At 55.8% G+C, this 13,345-nt stretch overlaps 3 protein-coding genes across 3 annotated transcripts in view; 1 reads left to right on the top strand and 2 right to left on the bottom strand.

Annotated features, from left to right (window-relative positions):
* Window positions 1-6,270, bottom strand: part of VOLCADRAFT_92047 (uncharacterized protein) — a gene marked incomplete at both ends in the record, with an annotated part of 31,103 nt that extends 24,833 nt beyond the window's left edge. Inside the window, 9 exons of the mRNA XM_002951445.1 lie at window positions 143-219; window positions 566-928; window positions 1,281-1,505; window positions 1,955-2,032; window positions 2,676-2,866; window positions 3,381-3,752; window positions 4,581-4,728; window positions 4,974-5,620; window positions 6,072-6,270. Coding sequence (XP_002951491.1) covers window positions 143-219; window positions 566-928; window positions 1,281-1,505; window positions 1,955-2,032; window positions 2,676-2,866; window positions 3,381-3,752; window positions 4,581-4,728; window positions 4,974-5,620; window positions 6,072-6,270 — 2,300 coding nt within the window. The remainder of the gene's footprint in view (window positions 1-142; window positions 220-565; window positions 929-1,280; window positions 1,506-1,954; window positions 2,033-2,675; window positions 2,867-3,380; window positions 3,753-4,580; window positions 4,729-4,973; window positions 5,621-6,071) is intronic.
* Window positions 6,271-7,635: 1,365 nt separating this feature from the next.
* On the bottom strand, window positions 7,636-9,198 carry VOLCADRAFT_61540 (uncharacterized protein; the record flags this gene model as incomplete). The annotated part of the gene is made up of 3 exons (XM_002951444.1): window positions 7,636-7,908; window positions 8,106-8,291; window positions 9,148-9,198. Coding segments are annotated over 3 exons (510 nt in total), but the record flags the coding sequence as incomplete, so codon positions are not given.
* A 988-nt stretch (window positions 9,199-10,186) lies between these two features.
* Window positions 10,187-12,704, top strand: VOLCADRAFT_92045 (uncharacterized protein; the record flags this gene model as incomplete). Its single annotated transcript, XM_002951539.1, has 5 exons — window positions 10,187-10,370; window positions 10,443-10,522; window positions 11,219-11,332; window positions 11,643-11,876; window positions 12,678-12,704. The coding sequence occupies 5 exons, from the start codon at window positions 10,187-10,189 to the stop codon at window positions 12,702-12,704; spliced, it is 639 nt and encodes a 212-aa protein (XP_002951585.1).
* Between the last annotated feature and the right edge of the window lie 641 nt (window positions 12,705-13,345).

Here is a 13,345-nt window from a genome sequence, read left to right as displayed (position 1 = left end):
TAGTAAAATAGTGCTGTCGTAAAGGTGGTATAAAGTTGCTGGCCTGGAGAAATAGCTGATTTGCTGATGCTGAAAGGCTGTCGGTATGCAAGTGCTCCTCCCAACCCCCCAAAAACTAAAACGCGCGACCGACCCGACCGACCCGACTATTCTATTCCGGCTAGCCGACCGACGCCAACGCGAAAAACCAAAGAAGCTCGAACCACCCTTTGGACTCACCTGGCCAGGCAGCAGGAGCAGCGGGCAAAGGCACATGCAAGGCAGAGAGGTGGGAGAGTTGTGAGCAGCGAAAGAAAAATACAAAAACGCATGGGGGGGGGGGAGGGGGAGGGAGTGAAGCTGCTGCCAGGGCAAGGGAGGGGGAGGGAGCGAGAGGGAGGGGGAGGGAGGGAGAAGGAGGGAAAGGGGGTGGGGGCCAGGTGCCAGCGGTCAGGTACCTCACAGGTCATGAGGGGTCTGTGTGGACATTGACGTCTCTCCTTTCCAGTGGTGTTTCCGAACCTGTCATGCTAACTTGCAAGCTACCGCAAGGTACATGTTCGTGTACATGCCATCCCCGGGCCACCTGTTTGAGGAACTCGGCCCCTGGCTGAAACCCCAATGTCGCGTAGGCCCATGTCGCATTCGCAACCTCTTGAGAGTTCCAAGCTCCGGTAGCCCTGCCGCCACCTCCTCCTCCCCTTCTGTCCCCATCTCGTCTACGCATGTTGCTGCTGCTGCTGCTGCTGGCGCTGGCGCTGCTGTCCCCTCTGTCATTCTCCTCCGCCTCCTCCTCCAGCTGCTCTTCCTCCCTGCCTTCCCGCTCCTCCACCTCCGCTGCCAGCTGTCCGGCCGCCTGTGTGGCTGCCGCTCGCATCAGGGGCTCGTGCAAGTAGCCCATCTTGGCGGTGGACCACAGCAGGTTGGAGATGTTCTGCGGTGAGTAGCTCTGATAGGCACATAGGCCCAAAGGCAGGGACGAGTGGGCAATTAATAAGGTTTAATAGTAAGTAAGCGGCACAGATGGATGGGTAAATGAATGGCGCAAGGAACGAGACATGAGCGGAGGGAAAAAGAGGGAGGGAGGGAGGGAAGGAGGGAGGGTGGGCTCCCAGCTTCCCAGGGTGGGCCCCAATAGCCAATCAAACTCCCTTCCCTCCCCTTCCCGCCCCACCACACCCCACCGCACCGGCCCATCCAACCTCTGGCGGGAAAGTCCCGCATATACGGCACCCACCCACCACCCGCCAGCCCATTATCCCCCATTTGGCGCCCTGTTGCCAGCGCGCGGGCACCCGCACCTGCAGCGACACCGCGGCCTGGTCGCAAAAGGTCCGAAGCAGAGGCTCCGGAACATCGCCTGACGGAATAGTACTACCGCCACCTTTCTCACCCTCACCGCAGCCACCTGGTCTCCCACTTCCGTTCCCGTCTCCCTCAGACACGACTGTCAGCCCTAGGGTTGCGGCCGCCCAGATCAGATTGGAAATCCCTTGAGGACTGAACTCCGAGAGGCGCCTTAGGGCCTGACGGTTGTCGTACACATGTACGAGCACACGTGGGAGGGTAGGGGAGTTCAATACGGGGTCCATGCTCAAGAGACAAGAGGGCCTTATTTTGCATACGGCCTGGCACACATGTAATTTACGGACGAACCTTTTTTTGTCAGATTCAATTTACACGGATTTACAGGATTGCAGGCCACATGGGCCCTGCAACGTCTGCAGGAGCCCTCTCAAACTTTAAAATTGGTGACGTGAAACGAGGGTGTGATCTGCGTGTCGTACCTACCGACCGCCATCCATACGTATGAATCTAGGCATGTAGGTGTGCAGGTTCGTATGCCGCGATGCCAGACAGACAGACAGACACGCGGACACTCAAGTAAAACATCTGCATCGCGACCTGCGCAGCAAGCTAAATCTGCCGCCGTACGCTAAATCTTCCGCCGTACGGTAACCCTGAGCTCACCCACCTGTCGGAACATGGCATCCTGAAGCTGGGGATTGTAGTAGCCCAGTCGCGCTAGGGACCACATAGTATTGGACAGAGCCTGAGACCGGCGGCGGGCGAGGGGAGGGGGGTAGGGGAGTTCAATGCGGATGGGTGGAGGGTATAGGAAGTGCCCCGAGCAGGCCAGTGACCAGGGGAGGAAATGGCGAGGTGCATGTGCGTGAAAGAGAAATCAAATGCAAAGAGCAGAGAATCAAACCCCTGCCGACGTCGAAAGTATCAACTGCTGGAGGCGGAAGGGCGGGAGGCGGGGGGAAAGGCGAACCACAAACGAGTGAAGCTGCTGCCAAGGAAAGAGTGTACAAGAAGGGGGGGAAGGGAAGGAGAGCCACAGGGTGACGTCAGGCTCTGAACCACCGGGGGTGGAGTCAAAGGTGAAGAAAGTGGAGTCAAAAGTGGAGTCAAAAGTGGAGTCAAAGGTGGAGAAAGGTGCAGAAAAGTCAGCTATTGCGGGCCGGAGAGGAAAGACTGCTTCATCAGCCGACACGTGAGCGGGCCTAGGAGGGAGGAAAAACCTGGGATGCGGGAACCGGAGGCAGTTGCGCTTATGAGCGAATTATTAGCGCATCATGAAGAAGCATTATAAGAAAACTATTGGGGACCAGTCATCCACTTGACCTGCAACTTCACTTTGTCTCCAGTGTCATCCGCGGGCCCCCGCCCCTACCAACAACACCCCCCACCTGCGCATTGAACTCTCCAATCTTGGCCACCGACCCACGGGCCACCTGGTCCAGCACATAAGGCCCCGGGCTCCATCCTAATTTGGCAAGTCCCAGCAAGGAGCTGGCAATCCCCTGAGGGGGCACCTCCGCCAGCAGCCCCAGCAACCTCATACTCAGGTTCCGGAGCAGGGCCTCGCCAGGGTGGTGACCTGCGGACGAAAAAGCACAAGGTAGTTGCAAACCGCGACTGAAACCTGATCGTAAAGAAAAAGACATGCACATGCACATGCGCATGCACACGCACATGCACACGCACATGCACGCGCAAACACTCATCCTCAGCTGTATACATTCCTCGTTCCGATCCACAACCCGCAAGCTTTATCCCCACACGCGCTTATCCCGGACGCAAAACTACTCTCGGCAGCCAGACATCCTCCTGGGACGGCCAATCATGGATTCCTCTCCCCCGGGGTCGGGCCCGCATGCATGCATACATACATACATACTTGCGAGCTAACCAGGAACTAAGTTGATGCGCCGTTGATCCGCTAGATTTGGTTGGATGCTGGTGGTGAGTTGCCGAACCCAACGAATACATTCTGAAGTCGGATGGGGTGACGGATTAGGGTGCCCCTCTAGCAGGGGAGAGCAGGGACTGCCCCGGGAAAGGGGGCCGCTGGCGAAGTTAACCACCCTGTAACAACATACATACATACATACCTAGCGTGCCAAGAGCCCATAGTACGTTCGTGACTTCCTGTTGTCCTAAGCATTCCAGGAGGACCTCCATCCGGCCGCACAGCGCCGCCAGCAAGCTCCCTCCAGCCTCGCTGCTGGCGCTGCTGCGGCCGGTGCTGCCGGTGCCATCATCATGATCGTGATCATGATCAGCAGCAGCAGCAGGAGCAACTGCGCTGCCTCCGCGGCTGCGGCTCATAAGGCCCCCTAAGTGAGCTCCATCGCCCTTGCCGCCATAGCTCTGGTTGAGGTCGGCGTCGTTGTCCTTTGAGGGCGGCGGATCGCAGCCTAACTTGGCAAGCGCCCACAGGCAGTTGGCAGCCTCACGCGGGCCGAAGGACGGCACGTGTGCCTCTGCAAAGCAACAAAAATCACTTTCAACGCGTTAAATAAGATCCGCAAGGATCCAAAAAAGATCCACAAGAATCCAAAAAGGACCCCAAAGGACACCTTCGTTAGGTACCTGATGATGTTTGTGTGGGTGAGGCCTATACAATTCATCACCTCGGTCCAAAGTTATCCTCCCGTGTATCACTCCTCCTTGAGGCCATTTCCTGCTCACGATTCCGAAGATCATTAAAACACACGCCCTCTCCCGTCGTACATCTGTTTCGCAGGTGCCGGTGGACCCAACTACGATATAGGAAACCCATCAGACGAACACTTGGTGGCAGCACCGTGGGTGATTGTGCGCCGACTGTATGCAAGCTCTCGCGCACACGCATCCGCGCACACAAGCACAAAGCCTGTATACACACACACACACATCCGGTATGTGGGCGCCAAGGGAATTGCCAAGAAGCTGTGTGTGCATGTTGCGGCGGGCAGCTGGGCCAGCTAACTGGGGGAAGGAGGACGAATCCGCGTAGGGCAGGGACCCCAACGGAGCCCCCTCCCCAACTGCGAGGCCCCCTAGGCGCGGGCCACGACTCGTGGGAATGCGTGCCCGTCGCGGAAGGCAAGATCGCAAAACCCACATCGCAAAGCCTTAATAACTGAGCCTACGTCCAAAAAAGCTTAACTTGGATATACGGTATGGCTCAGGCACAGAACTCAAGCACAGATGCTGGCCTGTTTTTTCTGGTCCCAGCCCTTCTGGTTTGGGTAACATGGTGACTTTAATGCTGCAGGAATGGTACAGGCTTTAATACTCCAGGAGGACCGTACCCTATAGACACTCACCCGCCAGGCGCTCCAGTTGTGCGAACCGTGGGTCGGTCAGCAGCTTCCTCGCCTCCCAGCTGCCCGGTTGCAGCCCGCAGGAACCCAACCGATGCAACGCAGTCGCCGCATTCACGGAGTTGAACTGCGCACCGTGCTGCGCAACCAACTGCAACGCACAAGTCGATCAACGTCGCATGCGAGTCATGTGGAGGATGAATAGGACAAGAGGGCTAAATGGGCTGGGCTGGGGTGCGGCGGGTTCTCACCTTCCCCCGGGGCTCAACCGAGTCGTGTTCCAATCTGGCCGGTATTTCCATTGCCCTTGCACACATCTGAACGAACTGATGCACCCACCATCCCTTGCTACCCTCCCCAAACCAGCCAGCCAGCCGGACCTGCCTGTAGTATAACCTGCCAGTTGCCTTTGCGACCAGCTTCCATGATGTCCGCATTAATCTGTTTTGCAGCCCCCTTGAATGACATGGCAGTCTTGCGTCCGCCACCGACCCCGCCGCCTCCGCTGCCATTAGCAGCCCCATCTGACTTCCAGCCGGTAAGCTGGCGATTAGGAGCCGCATCCGATGGGTTAGCCATCGAGGTGCTGCTGCTGCGGGTGCTGCTTCCGCTACCGTCATCCGAGAAGGACCTTTGGTCCCAACTGGCGCCGCCATGACCCGCGGGTCGCTTGGTCTGATCGACGCGCCGCTGCGGCTCTAGGGGCCCATGTCCCCGCCTGGCCGGGGGGAGCTGTTGGCTGTTAGTCGAGGGCTCAGATCCGGGGCGTGCGTAGCTATTATGGATGTAGGTGCCAGTGTGGACAAGGTGGTGGTTACTGATGGCGCTGTTGGCGGCTGTGGTGGATTGAAGTGGTGTAACAACATTGGAAGGTGCGCTGCGGTTCAGGTGCCTCCCAGAAACTGTGTTGGTGGCAGCCGGCGTTGTTACAGCCGGTGCGGCAACGGCGCCATGTCGCGATGTCCCCTGGCTGCCCTGACCGTCGGAGGAGTCGGCTCCACCGCGCTGCTGGAGGATTTGCTGATGCGCGCCTGGGCGACCTGCTGCGGGGCAGGTGGTCAACGGTGGGAGCCCATCTGGGTCGGTCAAGGTAGTCATAAGTTCACCTTGCTGGGACACATATCTCAAAAGGCAAAGGCCGGTGTTTAAGTTGACACACCACATGAGAAAGGTATCCAAGTCGGACAACTGCTCAGGATGGGAAAGCTGCGTCAGTTTTCCGGCTTTGGTGTCGGCGGGCTAAGGCGGACATGGCGACCTCGTAAGTCGTGATTTGGTGCTTTGTCAGCAGTATCGGCCTGCGCTGTTGATGCGCTGTTGATGCGCTGTTGATGCGCTGTTGATGCGCTGTTGATGTGCTGTTGATGCTATGCATGTCCCATCAGGCATATCGCATGTCAACCGACTCGGACATGTTCCTTAAGTAGATGCACAGGCAGGGCTCAGATGCCTTTGGCATGGCACCCGACTCGCCTTCCCTGACGGCGCACCCACATGTGGGATCAGGGACTCGGCGGCGCCCATTCTCGTTTGAGTCCTTGCTTGGCGGGCGCCGCCTGGATGGTGCTGTCGCTGGCGGTTGCACAGATCCATTGCTGCAGCGAGCTTTGAGCCGTTGAGTCCATGCGCCGTTGAGTCTTATTTGGGACCCGGGCAGGGAGATCAGGGACAGGCGACGTGGCTGAAGAAGCATACTTCAGTACTACATCTGTCTCTACGCTTTTGAATTACAAAGTATGTTTCCTGGCGACAGATAAATTCCCCCTAGACTACATGTGAACAAAAGGATTGGCAGCATGTCCTTGAACCCAAGTCGGCTGGATGTTGAGCATGAAGCACCTTTGGAGGCGGCGCTATGAACAGTTACCAGAAGATACGTAGTAATAATCAAACAGGATTAGGTTTTGATTGCGGAAACCAGCAAACCGCTCTGATGTGCTCCTACAAATAAACTGACTTAGAGACTTTGCAGATTGAGGGGCTGTATCGCTGGCCTCCTGCTTTCCGCACAGGTAACTTCTGTTTGCCAAAGTCTGCGTTTCTGGATAAACAAAAGCACTGGGAAGTTGGGAACAACGTTTAGCCGTTAGCGTTTCGTCCAACGGTGATTAACGAACTCCCGGTCACAAACGAAGCAGACATTGGCAAAAGGAGTATTTCTGATTGGGGAACGGGTCCATTTCTGTCGAACCCGTCCAAATTCTGTTACAGGGCCGCAGTAGAAAACGCGATTTTGCCCAGCGAATTCGGGAACTCTGTTTCTATTTTCGGAAGTTTCGGTACGACCCGAAGTGCCCGAAGCGTTTGCCGAAGCCTGAAACGAAGTGAGAAACGCACGAAGCTAAAAAGGCACTACTTGTAACGGCTTGCCGAACGCCTTTTTGGACGAGGAGGTGCCGTCGTTAATCGGTTGCGAATTTTTATCGCGTGGCCTGTCTACAAGCTCACAAGCTGGATGCACTGCCGGGGTGGGTGTTCTGAGGCACGGACAGCCAGGAACAAGCCAGCGCGCAAGGCCTACCCTACTTACATATGGAGTTGGGCCGCCGTTGATCCGGCAGATTCCGTTGGATGCTGGTGGTGGGTGCGGAACCTGAGCGATCCACTGAGAAGTTGACTAGGGTGACTGGATGAGGGTGCCCCGAAATACCGGGGAAGGCAGGGTTTCGCAGGGTAGCTGCCACGGGCGAAGATACAACCCCCTGTTTCACACATCATATGGCGCCCAAGTTCAATCCCTCTCGCTCTCCCCATCTGCCATCCTGACACCGACTCGCCTCTCAAATTTCAAAGCAGTATCAGTACCAAGAGATCCTCATCTAGGGGACCTCCACAATGTATGTTAATATCTCAAGCGCCAACATGACGCAACAAGGTTTAAAAAACATTTTTTGACAGCAGGGAATATGCATGTCGAGGCCGCCAACGAAATGCTCCCTGAGGTGACGCACATGTCGACCTTGCCTCATCCATAGCCGCACCCTGCAGCTTCTTCCCGCAGTTCATCAAGCAAGCTATCCATAAATCATTCTTCATGCACTTCGCAACAGAGGGAGCTCTACAATGGCGGCCTGGCCGAGGGCAAGAGGTCAGACCGCCGCAACCCAGCACGGAAATACGTCCCGCTACGGCCGCCGCTCTTATAATCTAGCTGGAGCTGCCCAATCACCAGGTCCTTCGCCGCCGCCTTGCACATGTCGTACACCGTCAACGCAGCCACGGACACCGCCGTCAACGCCTCCATCTCAACGCCAGTCTTGCCGTCCGTGCGCGCCAGCCCGCGTACCACGACCGCGCGCGCAGTGGCGTCCAGCTCTAGCTGCACATCCACCTGCCGTACAAAGTACAACAACATGGCCCTCGCACAAACAAACGGCAACAATGTGCAACAATGTGCGGTGCATAGTGCGACAGGTGCCCAAATGGAGCTAAATAACATTTATCTCGGTCGGTTCGACCGGTTTTGTAGGGCGTGAGAGGGAAGAACGATGACCCCGGGTCGCCGTAGCGTACCGTGCATTGCCGTACCTTGCTGATAGGTATGCTATGGCACAGGGGTATGAGGTTGGCGGTGGCCTTGGCGCCGCAAATCCCAGCCAGCTGAGCCACCTTGAGCACGTCCCCCTTGGCCAGAGCGTTGGAGGCCACCAAGTGGAAGGTCTCCCCAAGGGATACCACACACGAGGCCTGAGCTTCCCGCACGGTCACTGTCTTCTGCACAAATCGTTGACCCGCGGGTCGGTCAGTCGGTGTGTCCATATGCGGCTTGGTAACATGTACCGTTCACGTGTTGCAGTTTTCCTTTGGAAACGAGGGGCCGTGCACATAGCGCCGCTGCGCATGTGCGAAAAAAAGAGGGAAACATGGGGAAGGGCTGCGGAGCCACAAGCCCGGTCCAGATTCTCTCAGCTCTGAGCTCCACTCGCGCTGATTTTGTGCAGACAGATTCCGGTGGTATATTCGTTGGTCACAAAATGCTGTACCATGCGATCAGCTAGAGACAAGAGTGGTAGCAGCTTGGAGGCGGGGAAGAGGACTTGGAAAGGCATCGAGATCAGTGCTGTGGCCCACAGGGTACTCAAATATTCACACCGGCATGCACCGGCAAGCTAGTCGAGCCATCCCGCAGTCCGGGGGGACCCAGCTTTCCCCCCTGGAAGCTCCCCTGCTCCCCCTCCCCCAGCTTCACTCGCTCGTGGTTCGTCTTTCCCCCAGCTGCTCTTAGCCAGATCTTCAGGCACATCCCCCACTCAGCTCCTCCCCCCGTCCCTCTGCGGTGGCCCCCAGCCATCGACAACCGCCCCACTGGCCCCATTCGTTATCCCCTCCCCGCACCGATGCGATGAGGAACCAGACAACACCGTGCTCCGCCTTGGGCCTTGCCCAGGAAATGCCTAATCCTGGACTGGGGCTGTCCACCTACAGGCCTTTGCTTTCTTCGGTACCTGGCTTCTAGTTTCCTTCGTTCTCTTCGTGTTTCCCTTTCTTAGCAACACTTTGTACTACCGTTCACCGGATCGACTTTTCCGCCCCCGCTCTTCCAGCCGTACCGCCCTCACCCCAGATGTACCTGGGATACATCTACCATGGACGCGGACCCTGATGCGTCAATGTGGGTTAACGCGCGGGCTTGCGGATGTAACTGTGGCTGCGGCTGTGTGTGGGTTGGGAGCGTAGATGGCGTCTCGGGCTGCGCCACCGGGGCGGAAGGCAGCCCCAAGGGGCCTAATTTGGCACCCTCTGCAGCCAAATGGAGGTTCGTGACCTCGGATTCAAATTGGCGTCCAGGGTTTGGAGCCAGGGATCTGCTACTGGCGCTGTTGGAAACTCCAAAAAACTCATCCAGTTCCTGGGAAATGAGGAACAGAAATGCAGAGTGGGAGGAGGATGGGGACCTGCGACGAATGAATGCGTGCGGGAGTGGCTGCGGAAGTGGTGGTGTCCGGGTGTTGATGGACCATGGACTCCATGTACGGAGTGTAAAATTAGACACGTACCATGTTTGCTTCAGCTACGTCGCGACTGAGGGTGCTGAATTGCGATAGGCCGGTCCGCAGCGCGTTCTGGCCATAACCGGCCACAGTTGCAAGGCACGTCCTTGCGCGTACGATAATCGGTACAGGCATTCCAGAGGTAACTTATATCTCAAATATACTTTTTTATACCAGGGGTGCTTAGTTTGCACGATTGCGACCGGCTAGAGTGACGAACGTAGTTAAATAGGCATCACTTCGTTAATAAATTAACGTAGGTTGAGCACCGTGCTAAATTATATATCAAATTTTAATCGATGTAAGGCAGGCGTGACTCAGGGCAGTACATGGCTCGGGCGGTCGTGATAGATGGTCGTGGTCGAGTGCCACAACTTAAAGCGTTTCTTTAAAACTCTATCACTATAAACTTTATAAGAAGCTCCACGCAACGGCTTGGAACGTTAACTTACGATTCGGATCCGACACCGACGCAATCAAGAACTGTTACGATCCTGAGGTTAATCATGTTTTACCTGAAAAAAGTAATTATTAACTTTCCAGCATCGCAATGACCCACATTTATCGCCTACAAAGGCAGTCCCAATGACAACTGTTTTCATGCCACGCTAGTTAAACATGCGCCGCCAAAGCATCACACGCTGGAAATACGTGCCTGGATCAAACACGGGTGTTGCTGCAGCTTTTGTCGAGGAACGATCGCCGCCCATAGCTCGCATCAATGGCCGGCTTGACATGGTAACCTTTGTCAAACCCAACATGGACTACGCTCCCGAAGAAAACATGGATGATGACGAAATTGGTGAGATGCTCAATGGTATTCAGAGGTAGAAATTTGCCCTGCCTGATTCGGGCGTTTTAACCCTCGATGCAGCTGCGCGCCTGTGCAAACCCGCTGACGCGCCAATCACAGATGACATCCTTGAGAATGAATTCGTGGGACTCACACCTCAGGTTCGTTTTCGTTAAACAACACTCGGTCCTCGTCGATAGGAGTTACTAAGCTTGCGCAATACGGTGGTCCGTCTATGCGCGGGGGCTTCATAACGTGCGTAAATTTAATCGTTTCCGTTTGCGCACAAGCTGCATATCAGGCCCGCAATAAAGAAATTCGTATCAAAACGTAAAGCGCCCCGCCTTGACTTGGGCTGCATATCCACACCATGCTATGTGAATGCGAAGAATGCCAGCTGATCGCTATGTCACCACGTCGTAGAACCAGACAGTGGCGAATCAAACGCGCAGCGTCTTGCACAAAATACGCCCAGGCCATACAGGTCCTGGAGCAATCCACCCACGCACCCAATCACTTCCATATGTATACAACCATGTGCTCACCCACATTGGCACGGCAATAGCAGTACGAAATGCCGTACTGCTTTCTTCCATATCAGTGTTTTCTTGTGCCCACCACATGTAATAGTTATGCCTGCAGTGCGCATTTAAATCAATGCACGTGCACTCCAGGTAGGACAGCATGTTTCCTGGCTACACATCTACTTCATGCCACTATTTTCCTTGCTTTTCTACCGCCCCCCCCTTGTCTACCCCCCCCCTTTGGTGCGATGATTGCGCCCGCTCAAACGTCTTGTATCCAACCAATGGTTACCCCGGCACGGATGCATGTACGGCATGTACGGTGTACGGCAGGTCCCTGACGTGGCACCCTGCACGGAGCTGGTAGCAAAGCAGCTGCACCCACGCGCGCCGCTGTACGTCATCAAGGCGGTCCCTGTCAATAGTGCCCCTAGGAAGAGGAGGCTGGTGCGTGCAGCGCCGTGGAGGTGGTAGAGCTGTAGGCCGCGCACTTTTACGAACGTCGTCTTTACGAAATGAGCAGCGGACAGGAACTGGCGGTCTGCCGTCTATGGACATTTCCTGAATTATTGCGCGTGCTTGGGATTTAATTTCTGGATATTGATTGTTTTGGAATTGTTGTGGAAAATAATTGAACTCGATGGACTGTTTGAATAGTACCTGCGGATTGCTTGCGAGCTGGGATGTTGCTTTGAACCCAGCCAGTGCTGCTTTTGTTTGCGACATCCTGCATGAAATGTCGTACATGTGTGCACAGGAGTCCAACCTAGCTAAACTGTTGGGTACACTACTCATAGCCCGGGTGTACGGCATATACACGGTCTACGGCATTTACACGATGTACGGCATAATGCGCGGTTTGTGGGCTCAGTTTCCTTGCTGTACCGCTGCGGTGCGAAACGTGTGGCCGGTTCGCCGCTGCCTTCCTAGCGTCGTAGGCAGAGGCGTAGGGTTACGTGGGAGGATACGTGGAAAATATGTGCGAGTGCAGGTGGGGGCGAGTGCAGGTGGCAGTAGCATGCCAGGTATGTAGGTGGGAGCTGGTGCAGTAGCTGGGCACCGGAACAGCCTCTCAGGACGCTGGCAGAGGGCTGTAGCACATCTATATTGCCCCCTCATGTCCCCTCTTGTTCCCGCCCCTTTGGGTACCGTACTGTACGATAGCTAGAACTAGAGCGGATTTGGGAGGACGCGATGTAGGGTGGCGGTTGCGTTAAGGTGCATTTGCGCGGTAGTTGGGTACCAGTTCGTACTCGAGAGATGCATAATGTTGGGAAGTCTCAGCTCTCGCTCTTGACCTTCACCTGGCTGCTTCCAACCTGTGAACCACCAAATGCGGTGGTGGTGGGTTCACAGACGCCTCAGGTAGACGCCTCAGGTAGAGGCCTCAGGTAGAGGCCTCAGGTAGAGGCAGCAACACCGGCGCGAAAGGGAACATGGGGTGATGGGGTTTAAATCGCTCCGAATGTTTCCGACTGTACAACATAGCACTAGGTCCAGACCCTTTTTTTTTAAGAGCTGGTCCCCGCGTCCATTGCGTCGGTCTTCATTACTGCCGATCCTAAGGACAGGACTGCGTTGCCTGGCTGGTGCCCCGTACCGTGCCGTACCGTACATACCGACGTACAATCCATGCCGTTTTCCGCATGCATTTGGGTTGCAATTTCATGTCGGAGATGCGGAGTGCCCTATATCCCCCTTATCGTTCTCTTATCGGTTATTACTGGTATAATGCACTTTTCTCCAACGTTCCTCTCATTCTTCACGCCCTTGTTTGTCTTCTACGTGTCAGGACCGTACATCAACCTCATCGTACTGACGACACCACAAACCTTCACCATTTCCATGGCGTTCAGCACGCAACGAAAGCCGGATAGCCTAATCTGGCATAGGAATGCGGCAAGCTGGCTGATGGCCGCAGCCATGGCACCGCCGCCCCGCTGTTCCGCTTACCTAACCCTAAAGCCCCAAACTCCAACCGGCAACCCACGCACCGCTCAGGCCAGATCAGGCAAGGCAAGGCCGCATGCGACCACTATCACCGATATAGGTTTGGAGCTACTATTGTTAACAACGTTGTGCGCTTTGAAAGGAACGGGCACAGGAGTAGAGCACTCAACATGATCACCGAACGGAATGCACCGACGTAAGCGGTGCCGCCGTGCGATGTATGATGTCGTACGGGATGGCACTGCTTTTGTCGTACACATACGTACGATATAGATCGTATCCAAGCCTCTCGTCCAGGCAGATCCTTTGGTCGACATCTTCCATCGTCTTGTCCTCGGTCTCCATGACCAAGAGGCCGACACATCATCACACCCTTCGCCTCTTCAGACTGCAGGCAGTATCAGCGGGAAGGTAAAGACCGGGTGGGGCGAAGGGCCCAACGCCATTCACTGGAGTTGCGGAGTTGCGTTGAGGTTGGAGCAGAGGGGAATACGAGGCATAGCTTCTTTG

The sequence above is a fragment of the Volvox carteri genome, assembly GCF_000143455.1.
Source record: "Volvox carteri f. nagariensis unplaced genomic scaffold VOLCAscaffold_24, whole genome shotgun sequence".
NCBI classification, from domain to species: domain Eukaryota; kingdom Viridiplantae; phylum Chlorophyta; class Chlorophyceae; order Chlamydomonadales; family Volvocaceae; genus Volvox; species Volvox carteri.
Note: the sequence above shows the minus strand (reverse complement) of the source record. Positions and strands in the feature narration are given on the sequence as shown.